The sequence below is a fragment of the Anguilla rostrata genome, chromosome 13 (assembly GCF_018555375.3).
Source record: "Anguilla rostrata isolate EN2019 chromosome 13, ASM1855537v3, whole genome shotgun sequence".
NCBI lineage: Eukaryota > Metazoa > Chordata > Actinopteri > Anguilliformes > Anguillidae > Anguilla > Anguilla rostrata.
Genome location: NC_057945.1, coordinates 38,638,213 through 38,650,127, shown reverse-complemented (window position 1 = coordinate 38,650,127; position 11,915 = coordinate 38,638,213). Strand labels below are relative to the sequence as shown.

Here is an 11,915-nt window from a genome sequence, read left to right as displayed (position 1 = left end):
ACTATTTTTGCATGCCTTATTATACTCTTGTGACTGTAAAACTGGCACAGAGACAGGTGGAGCTTCATTATAACTAATTTTGTTTGTATCTTGACACTTAGTAGATGCTATTAACCAAGGCACTTTGCTAAATTAAAACTTTACACTGGAAAATGAACATTTTATGTCAGCATAGAAATGTTCACTGATTTATGAATACATGTACCAGGAAAATTCCTGAACCCCTGCTGAAAAGACTGAAATTAAGAAGAAGAAGAAAAAAAAGTATTTCTGAGGAGGTGAAGTTCTTTGTCCCAGTGCTGGTTTAATTGTGTCCTGTACTGGCAGCTCCACCGCCTGCTGTGCTAACCCTGAACCCTGCATGGAGGAAGTTCTACCCCACTGAGAAAGTGACTCTCAAATGTGAGATTCAGCCCCGTCAGACTGGGTGGAGTTATCTGTGGTACAGAGATGGAGCCTATATGAAGAGTGGGCTCTCCAGAGAAGATGAGTTAACAATCCCAGCTCTAGATCAGTCACACAGAGGAAGATACTCCTGCAGAGGAGGTTTACCAGGAAGAGATGTTTACACTGAAATGAGCAAAGATGTGACTCTGACCGTAGATGGTGAGTAATGTTGTTGTGCTGTGAAAATATGTTATACATATATTTATGTTCATGTATGAGTGTAGTAATTTTCAGTACTTGGAAATGACTCCTTTTTTTAAAACTCTGTAATACTGTGTAGAGAGGTGTTGAGAAGCAGGTGTTTCTGTGACTCCATCTTCGTCTTGTACTTTGTTTCCTGATCTGTCCAGCTCTCCCACCCGTGGTTCTGACTCTACGGACTGGATGGACAAACATTTTTAACACAGAGAGAGCGGCTCTGCACTGTGACATTCAGGACCGCTCTCCTGTGTGGATGCATAAATGGTACAGAGATGGGCAAGAACTTCCTGTGAGCACAGCTGAGGACACCTATGAGATCCTGTCTGCTGCTCAGTCAGACTCAGGAACATACACATGTAAAGGACAGCATAAGGAAAGAGTACTGTACACTCGCCGCAGAAGTAACGCGATCACACTCAAAGTTTCTGGTAAGCTGTCATTTATTACATAAAAATACAAATTTAATAATTGAAATTCATTATTTACTACAACTAACATGAAATAAATCATAGTGGCATTTTAACACAAACATGACTCTGACATTAACAAAAACAAAAAGTTATACTTTTAAAACTAAATAACGTCAGCACACTAGAACAGAAAGAGCATCATGTATTAGTGACTGAAAAGGAAGTTCGTTTGTCAGACTGTCACCATTGTGATGCCTGTTCGCATTGATGCTCCTAAAGTGTAACAACATTCTAATTGTGCACACTGCAGTTGAAGGCACACACTGCCCTAGATTCAGTCTTCACTCAAACTTAATTTTGACTTACAATTAAATGAGGGCTTTCATTTTATCTTAATAAACACACTTTTACTCATTCAGAAATGATCAACGTTTACTTATCAATTTTTGATTGTGAATAAAAGCCAGCATTTGCAGCAATGCATTTGTAAGTTAGGGGCAACAATAAATTGAGATGTAGTCCATATCTTTCATAATTATCTGTAATATGCATGCGTAGCCCTTCCAGTTACATCACTATTTACATCACTATTTCTTGCATGCCCTATTACACTCTTCTGGACAGAATCCAAAACAAATGCCCCCCCCCCCCCCGCTCGATAGAACTCTACACAACCCCCCACTGGACAGAATGCAATTGAGCGATTGATGAAAAGAGGTATTCCTGTGACTCCATCTTCATCTTGCACTTTGTTTCCTGGTCTGTCCAGCACTCCCACCCGCGGTTCTGACTCTACAGACTGGATGGACAAACATCTTTAACAGAGAGAGAGCGACTCTGCACTGTGACATTCAGGACCCCTCTCCTGTGTGGATACATAAATGGTACAGAGATGGACGAGAACTTCCTGTGGGCACAGCTGAGGACACCTATGAGATCCTGTCTGCTGCTCAGTCAGACGCAGGAACATACACGTGCAAAGGACAGCATAAGGAAAGAGTACTTTATACTGGCGGCAGCAATATGGTTGCACTCAAAGTTAACGGTAAGATCTCATTTATTACATAATGATACAAATGTAATAATTAAAATGTAGTATTTCAATTTATGCTAAATTTTTTTACTTTAAATGTAATGTTGTGGATTGTTGTTTGTGGCCTGTTTATTATGGTTTGTGTCTTAAAGTAGCATCTGAAATGTATGTTCACCCCCCCACCAACAATATTAAATGATGTGTTTTAACCTGCGGGTGAAATGATACATGTTTTGTAGGGGAGGCCCCCAAACCGCTGCTGACTCTGGAGCCCCCCAGTGGAGAGATCTTCACAAGAGATACAGTGACCCTGAGCTGTAAGGCTGGCACTGATCCTGCTGGCTGGGAGTATCTCTGGTTCAAAAAAACACGGGGAGCAGCACTGACCAGCACTGACTCCAGCAGCACTGACGGGTCCCGTTACACCATCCACTCTGCTGCAGTTTCACATGGTGGAGAGTACTGGTGCCGAGCAGGGAGAGGGAGACCCGCTTTCTACACACCGTACAGTGACTCTCTCCAGCTCAGCATAACTGGTAACATAAGAAATACATTTCACTGCTTTTTATCAGTCTAGTATATGATACAGCTAATTATTATGTAATGTTATTTAATGTTACTTTTACAGTTCACCTTCACCTGGTACAACTAAAATAAAATAAATCGTAGTGCCATTACTGTACATGCATACAAACGCACATGAGCACATGCATGTCTACACACACAGACACACACATACAAAAACAAAATCAATATTATTTTCATTGTACTTGCATACAAGCACAAATGCATAAACATTTGCTGTCTGAACATTTTTGCATGTTTTTTTGTATGATCGTAGTTGCCATTTCACTGTAATCAGGGGAACTGGTTTCTCTCTAGTAGCATTGAGTTCTTCCTGTAAGTTGTGGTGTAGTTTTATGACAGTTTCTCTTGCTACACAGCACAAGATATTTGTCTTCTGCCTTCTGAGTGTGTACTGAAAACTGCAACTGGAAATCTTAAAGCTGCTTTGCAATTCCTCACTGGGAATAATCTTTTTGCCTCAATGTTTACTTGACCTTGCACATTTAAGCTTAACTCCTTCTTTGCAATATTTCTTGCAACTTAATGCCTATTTTACATGCATTACAGGCAAGTAAAATAGGCACTTCTCTCCCACCCCTCCACCTCTGACTGCACAATGATTAGATAGACTTCCAATAATTAATTTAATTGTAATTAAATCCAAATTAAGAATATTTTAAGAAAAGTCATGTCTAAGACTATTTTTAAGTACAAGTCATATTTTTGTGTTATTGTAGATAGAAATTGAAAATTTTTTGTCCCAGTGCTGGGTTTGATTGTGTCCTGTACTGGCAGCTCCACCGCCTGCTGTGCTAACCCTGAACCCTGCATGGAGGAAGTTCTACCCCACTGACTATGTGACTCTCAAATGTGAGATTCAGTCCCGTCAGACTGAGTGGAGTTATCTGTGGTACAAAGATGGAGCCCCTATCAACAGTGCGCTCTCCAGAGGAAATGAGTACACAATCCCAGCTCTAGATCAGTCACACAGAGGAAGATACTCCTGCAGAGGAGGAATACCAGGAAGAGCTGTTTACACTGAAATGAGCAAAGATGTGACCCTGACTGTAGATGGTGAGTAATGTTGCTGTGCTGTGAAAACTACACAGACCTATATTTATGTTAATTTATACGTACCATGATTCTCATGTGCCTATTCCTCTTAGTTTTGACTTTTTAGGTTGGTTATTTATTTATTTTTTGTAAAGCACCCTGGGATGTATGCATGAAGAGCGCTATATAAGAGCTTATTGTATTGTATTTTATTGTATTGTATGGTCTGGGTGATTGCTGGGTGAGCAATCATCTGTTACATAACAAATAACTTTATTATATGGTTTATTATATGGTCTCCAGCTCAGCATAACTGGTAACATAAGAAATACATTTTACTGTTTTATTTCTCAGTCTAGTATATGATAAAGCAAATAATTCCGAAATTTTCTATACGGTATATGACCAAAAGTATCTGGACACTCTTTGGTCTGGGGATGTTTTTCATTGTTTGGGCTAGGCCCCTTAGTTCTAGTGAAGGCTAATTTTAATTCTACAGAATACAATCACATTCTAGACTATTCTGTGCTTCTCCTACACTATTGGGGAAGGCCCTTGCCTGTTTAAACATTACAATGCCACCGGGCAAGCAGCGACATCGAAGTGCAAACATACATGCACCAAATAAGTGATATTTTCAATCATGTTTTGGGCATGGCGTTTTGATGTATTATAATTTATAGTTGTGCACGATGCTCTAATCAACCATTTCCTAATCATTGTGGCGTTTCAGCTCGTCCTCAGGCTGTGCTGACTCTGGAGACTGCATGGACAGAGATCTTCAGGTCAGACAGTCTGACTCTGAGGTGTCAGGTTGAGGGGAGCTCTGCTGAGTGGAACTACACGTGGTACAGAGACGGACGGCATCTTCCACTGGACACCAGTGGGGACAGACTCACACTCACCGCTGGAAACTACTCTTTCAGCAGTGAATATAAATGCAGAGGAAACCGAACAGGCCAACCGTCTTACACAGAGATCAGCGAGGGATTTAGAGAAAACAACATTGGTGAGTTCCACTCCTTTTGTCAGGGTATTAATGAAATGTGCCTCACCCAAGACCACTTCCTCCACCACCCTTCAAGCACTCGTGGTGAGCACAGCATGTGAAAGAAAATCACGCTATCTTGTTTGCAATAGACTCAGTCAGTACTCCACAGTGCACCATGGTATTTTGAGCTTAAGGATAAGCAGTCGAAGCCAATCCATGCAGCTAATGCAGCCAATGTAGTTCAGCCATTACAGGTCATAATGCTGGTCATTTATAATGAGTTGCATGATTTTGGGTCCCTCCCTTTGTTTTGTGTTCCCTTGTCTGTCAGTCCTAAAGCGGAAAGTTCTGGTTTCTGTGGCCAGCTCACTCTTGCTCGGACTCATCCTCACAGTCTTGGGCTGTGTTTGCCTGAGAAAGAAAAGGAAGTTGGGTGAGTGTGAATTGTGCTACCAGCTCATTGCGTTTCTTTTACATTACAGGCATTTACCACAGCAATGTACAGAACTACTGCATTTTAACATAGTTCCAATTTATACAGCTGGATTCCATACTAAAGCAATCCAGATTAAGTGCGTTGATCAAGGGTACCTTTGGCAGTGTGGTTCTTTGGAATCAAACCTGCAAGTTTACAAGTGGAGTTCCTTCCCCATGGTACTACACTGCTGCTCTGTTCACTGTTCCACATATGTCAACACATGTTGTGGAGAGTCCTCATTCAAATGACTTGGTTTTATATTGAACACAGGAAATGTAGGCGTAGGGAAAACGTGCAATATGGGCTACAGACAGTATTATCTGAAGTACTGAACGTATTGTTTAAATATGTATAGAAACAAAAATACAGAAAACTACCATTGTTTAAATTAACTGACTGCCTCTATCCCATGTGTGTGTATTCCACTTTGTTAAACAGCTTACAAGATGACACCACAGAATGACATGTTTTTGTCAAAGCCACCCACAGGTGAGAAATGTACTGTTTCCATTTCCCCTTGTTAATATATCTGACCTCTTAGTGAGTCATTTTGTGCTGTGAATGTCTTTGTCTCACAGGAGACCCATACAAGATGAAGTCTGTCCACCCATCTAATCTTCACCTACTTATTGAATATCGTACTTACCTTTACAGACCACAATACCTTTGTCAGACCACACTTGTGTACAGTGTAGAGTATTGTGTACAGTTCTGGGGACTGTAGTAGAACAAAGATATAAAAGAAATTGTTCAGAGAAGGGCAACCAAATTGGTTCCTGATATGAAAGATAAAAGCTAGAACGAGGGGGTATAAATGGAAATTAGCAAGAGCCAACTTCCGCACAGACATTATAAAGTGTTTTTTCACCCAGGCAGTAAATAGTCACTGTGTGGAATAGCTTGCCGTGTCGTGTAGTAGAGGCAGAAACTCTGGGGGTTCTCAAGGCCAGGTTTGATATGGTGCTAGATGCCATCTAGTTTGTAGGTAAGTACACCAAGTACACTTTAGTGGTAGGAAAATGGCGAACACTGTTGGGCTGAATGGCCAGTTATGTTATGTTACTTTTTCTCTGCCTTACAATGTGTATTTCAGAAAACCTGTATGAGGATGTCAGTAATGAAGAACAATCCACTGAAGCAAATGGTATTTCATAATTTATGATGTATTGTTAGACCATTTTATTGAAAAAGGTCTTTTCATAATGAACTTTTACTTCAGGTTCTGATACCACAAATCCTTCTGAGCATAGATATTGTTTCCTGTTTGGAAAGAAAATCCAACAATGACAAAAAAGGCATTATCCCTCATTCACCTTTGAGTACACAATTATAAAATAAATTTGGATGTCATGTGTTTTTTGATAAATTAGTATTTATATGCAAAAAGGTATTACTGAATTCAATTAATTTTTACAGCATACCAGTAAATTGACCGTTAATTCTGTAATTTAGTGCCTTTTTCTCAGAATTTTTTGTTATTTAATTCATTATATTTATATTGTATTTGTAGCTGCTTACAGAATTGAACTTTATTCTATTCTGGACCTGAAAACAAAGACTGAAGGTACTATCTTTATCCAATTCTTTCTTTGTTTTCATTTTATTTTTAATTGATGCTAATTCATAATGTATGTAAAAAAAATGTAATGCATAATCATTATCTGTAGATGCATGACTATGTGACTTGGTTGCCTGAATACATTGTTACATTTTAATATATGCCAATTCAACGAGTTTGCTTCCATAATGACTGACACTTATGTCAACATGTATATTCATTAATCCTTTTTCACATCTCTTGTTTGCTTTCATAGTACTCCCACCAAAACAGAATTCAGAAGATCTCACATCATTCAAAGGTACTGCGATGCTCTGTAAACTCGGCTTGGCTGTATTTTGATGATTGGTTTGCCCATATTTCTGTTTGTGATATTGCTTCTCTGAATCTGTAGTTGTGACTATTTCTCATTTGTTTTAGCTGGCCAGTGAAGAGGAAAATCATCTTGCTCAGGACCAGCGCAGATGGCTGTGATCGCAAAGGAAAGAATGAGGATTTTATGTAATGAAGGAAAATGTCATTTTCATACATTAAATAAAAGATGTATCACTGTAGGTGTATCCAAAGCACTGATCCCAGAGTACACGGCTTACCTTTATGTTGGGGACATGTGCTTGATTTTATTTCAGCTTAAAAGCTTTTATTTGTGCTTTTTTATTTATATATTACAACATACATAGTTTGATTGTATCCTAATTTTTATTTTTTCTTAAATTTTAGCCATATGTGTGATATTCTTTACATAATGACAGGAGAAATTTAAACTAAATTTTAACCCCCAGGAAACTGAAATCTTTCTGATGTTTTTCTTCCCAAATACATGTAAAAGTTTTTGTCAAGCTAAATTAATGTGTTTTTTTTAATGGTGTAAATGACTCTGCATTCTAGCAGGAATATTCAGAATACTGATGATCACCTATGTAAGAAACCCCTCAGATACACCAAACAGGTCACCAACAGAACTTATAACATCGAGGTCGCCAACTGTAAGAAACCCCTCTGCAAACGAAACAGCAGAAGTATCTGAGTGGCAAAGGAATGCATGTAGTTTTACTGCAACGGATTTAATTTAATGTTATCTTGATTATATAATGTTTTAACCATTCATTTGGGCTAACGGTTCGGTATAGAAAAGGAGAACGCTGTCCACCAGTAGTGTGGCTCAATATGGATCGCTGTCTATCATGGTTGACGTGGAGGTGACTTGCTTGTGTAGCCTGCATAAATGCATTGTGTATCCTGCTAGCACTATGCATAGGATAGGTCAATTGTCGTGTATCATTAGTAAGTGAGAACGAATATGCAAGTTGTGTAGACAAATCAATGTGCAAGTGAGGTGAAATGTCTATACGCATATGCATATGCGCTGGAGACTGTTGACAAGTCTCTCTGAACCATTGCACTTCTCTCCTTATATAAAAAGGTATATACTACAGGCCTATTTCTAAATGACCTTTTATAGCTAAGGTCTTAGAAAAAGTGGTTGCTAAGCAGCTAACAGCTGTCTTAGACGAGCACAACATTTTAGAGACGTTTCAGTCTGGCTTCCGTCGGTTGCACTCAACAGAAACAGCTCTTCTCAGAGTATCAAATGATCTGCTAATGAAGGGTGATGCAGGAGAATGTTCTGTATTGGTTCTGTTAGATCTCAGGTCTGCTTTTGATACGGTGTACCCACCGTATTTTGATTGAGAGGCTCAGGCAGTGGGTGGGTATTTCTGGATCAGCTTTGGATTGGTTTTCCTTGTACCTGTCAGACAGGACTTTCTCGGTTACAATCCATAATTATGTCTCATCAGCTGAATCTTTTTTTTGTGGTGTTCCCCAAGGTTCTGTCCCAGGCCCCCTGCTGTTTATATTGTACTTGCTTCCTCTCGGGCAGATAATAAGCAATTTTAATGTCTCCTTCCATTGTTATACAGACGATATTCAATTATACTTTTCGTTTAAGCCTCAAAATGTTTCAGGACTGGCTGTTCTACTGAATTGGCTCGACTCTGTAAAAGATTGGACGGCAGAAAATTTTCTGCAGCTAAATACTGAAAAAATAGAAGTTCTTATTTCTGCTCCAGATGGCGTTGTCCTGAAGGTGATGGAATGTCTTGGCTCTTTATCCGCTTCTGTTAAACCCACCCTCTGTAATCTAGGCATTTCTATGGCCTAGGCATTGAGTTTTGACCAGCATGTAAATTGCTTGGTTTGCTCCTGCTTCTACCAGCTGAGAAACATTGCCAAACTCAGGCCCATTGTCTCCACAGCTGAGTTGGAGATGATTATACATGCATTTATTTCCTCACATCTTGATTACTGCAATTCCCTTTTCACCTGTCTTAGTAAGACATCCCTTCACCGCTTACAACTGGTCCAAAATGCTGCTGCTAAGCTCCTGACCAGGTCCCCCAAAAGGTCTCACGTAATGCCAATCCTGAAATCTCTACACTGGCTTCCTATCAAATTCAGAATCCATTTCAAGATTTTTGTAATTGTTTGCAGAGCCTTGCATGGTCAGGCACCTGTCTACATTAAAGAGCTACTGCAGCCATATAAGCCCAGTAGGAATCTAAGGTCCTCTGATCAGGGTTTGTTGGTTGTTCCTCGCTCCAGGCTCAAAACAAAAGGAGACTGTGCTTTTGAGGTTATAGCTCCGAAACTCTGGAACTCTCTCCCATTGGACTTAAGAATTGTGGACAGGTGGACTCCTTTAAAAAGCAGCTTAAGACCCATTTTTTAGACTTGCTTTTGTTTTATTTGTTTTTAGAAAAATAAAAAAAGAATTTTATCTTGTTTTATCATGTTGTTGGTTTGTGATTTTGGATTGTGATCTGTTTTCTCTTGCCTTTTGTTGTTGATTTTATTGTAAAGCACTTTGTGACGTCTGCTCTTGAAAGGTGCTATGTAAACAGACTTATTATTATTATTATAAAGAAAAACCCTCAAGCCATTAAATAAAGTAACAATCCTGACATAACAGTACAACAATGAATCCTGTGTATGCTATCTCTGTAAATATATCGTACTAGATTAACCTTTGTAGCTGAGACACCAACTTGTTCCACATGACATCAGCTTTCCAACAATACAAAATATGACTACACTGTCATGGAGAACCTTAAGTTTTACATAATGCTGATCCAGTCTGATGTTTTGCTGCTGAGCACTGCCGCTCTATCACATTTACTGACTCCCTGTCAGCACAATAAACAGTCTGTTTTCCTCTGAGGGTCTGATAAGAGGCAGACTTATGTGAACTGCCCTACACCTAGTATCCATTTTCATGTTTAAGCGTACAACTGCATTATGCACGTCTATGTTTCCTTCAGCAACCAATAGATGGCGCTGTCGTGTGTCACACAATGACATTCTAAAACAGCTGCTATAGCCATTGTGGCATAGTGTCGTTACAGCATCGGTTGCTATGCCGACGCTGCCAGCCTTGATACATTGTGTTGCGAAAGACATTGAAATTGTGAAAGATTCTACGACAACTGAGGAATTTCTCTGGTTTAACGGGTTATTTTCCAGCCTGAAATGCAATTGTATTAGTAAACAGCTACACATGTAATCTAACTTTCAAGTAGTTGGCTACCTCCCTGGATATGAAGTAAATGTTTTTATCAATAAATAATAATAATAAATGCAATTTTATCCATGGAAATATCTATACAAAAAAGGCAAAATAAATGTCGTGGTGGCGATTGCCGTTGTAGACCTCAGAAGGAAATGTCACTGACTAAAAAAAAAAAGTTGGCTCTCTCTCTTTTCCAGCGGAATAAACACCCCGAAATGAAGCACAACATTACCTACTGATCGTAGGTAAGATCGCTGTGAGGTTGCTTTCCATAGAGGATTTCAGCTGCATACTCCCGTATTACTGGAAATGCTGTAGAGGTAGCTAGCTATAATAAGTGCATATACCGGCGTATGAGTGCTGTGTGCGTTGTGTTGATGGTAGTAGCGTAGCGCTGGCTAGCGCTTTATGCTCTCAGCCCGAGATACTCCAGAAAGCGATTGGTTAATTCTTGGTAAACTCTTAGTAGACATACGCGCCCTGACTGGCCGAGTCTTTCAATTCTTGGTAGCGATGCGCTCCCTGATTGGCTAGTGCCTTCAATTTTTGGTAACGAACGGGGATTTGATTGGATCTGACTCGCGTAGACAGGACCACACGTTGGCCGGAGGTAATACTGCTGACATCTTCCACCACTGCTGAGGTCGCTCAAGCTTTCGTCGGTTTGTGGGTCTCGCGCTTCGTGGTCAGGGCTGATTTGTCCTCTGACCGCGGGGCTCAGTTCACATCAGAGTTGTGGGCGGTGATCGCTCGCCAGTTGGGGGTCACGCTGGATTGGACCACGGCTTGTCACCCTCAGGCTAACGGAATGTGAGAGCGTGTTCATCGCTCATTGAAGGTGTTCCTCCGTGCTGCGCTCCAAGGGGATGCTTGGTTTGATAGGCTTCCGTGGGTCCTACTTGGTCTTAGGACGGCCCCTAAGGCTGATCTGATGGCATCGTCTGCAGACCTGGTTTACGGGCAACCTTTGCGCGTCCCAGGGGAGTTCCTACCCAACTGTTGGGTCCCTTGGTCAGCCACGCGCCAGCGCTCGGTTCTGCGGGACAGCGCGGAGTCATTTGCCCCAGTGCCCCGAGCGATCACAGTTTGCGCGCTCCCACAGTTCTCCCAGGGTTGCGATGATGCCTGCGTTTCGTGTTTAGGGTGAATACTGTAGCCCTTTCAACCCCTCACGATGGGCCGTTTCGAGTTTTGGAGTCTGGGGACAATTTGTTCATTTTGGACATCGGTGTTAGGTCTGACTATGTAACAGTAGACCGCTTGTAGCTGGCTCGCGTTGACATGGATTCGCCTGTAGAGGTCGCTTGTCCCCCGCGAAGAGGTCGCCTGTCCCCCGCGCAGAGGTCGCCCTCCTGCTCTCAGGTCGAGAAATCCTGCCCCCGACTCAGACCCTGACCCTGACCCTGGCAATCGCCCTAACACTGAATCTGATATGGGCCTTGACCAGGGCCTGTCCAGCAGGGAGGGGATCTGGGGGAGATAGCATGAATCTCTGCGCACGTTACTCTCTCCCAGTGAAACTCCTCGCTGTCAGGTGAAAAGAAGCGGCTGGCGACTCCACATGTATCGGAGGAGGCCTGTGGCCTCCCCAGACCGACAGAGGATAGCG

At 41.2% G+C, this 11,915-nt stretch overlaps 1 protein-coding gene across 1 annotated transcript in view; it reads left to right on the top strand.

Annotated features, from left to right (window-relative positions):
• The window catches only part of LOC135238360 (hemicentin-2-like), a 118,149-nt gene that overhangs the window by 23,864 nt on the left and 82,370 nt on the right, over window positions 1-11,915 (top strand). Inside the window, exons 12-14 of the mRNA XM_064306149.1 lie at window positions 328-606; window positions 798-1,076; window positions 3,454-3,732. Of these exons, the coding sequence (XP_064162219.1) occupies window positions 328-606; window positions 798-1,076; window positions 3,454-3,732 (837 nt within the window). The remainder of the gene's footprint in view (window positions 1-327; window positions 607-797; window positions 1,077-3,453; window positions 3,733-11,915) is intronic.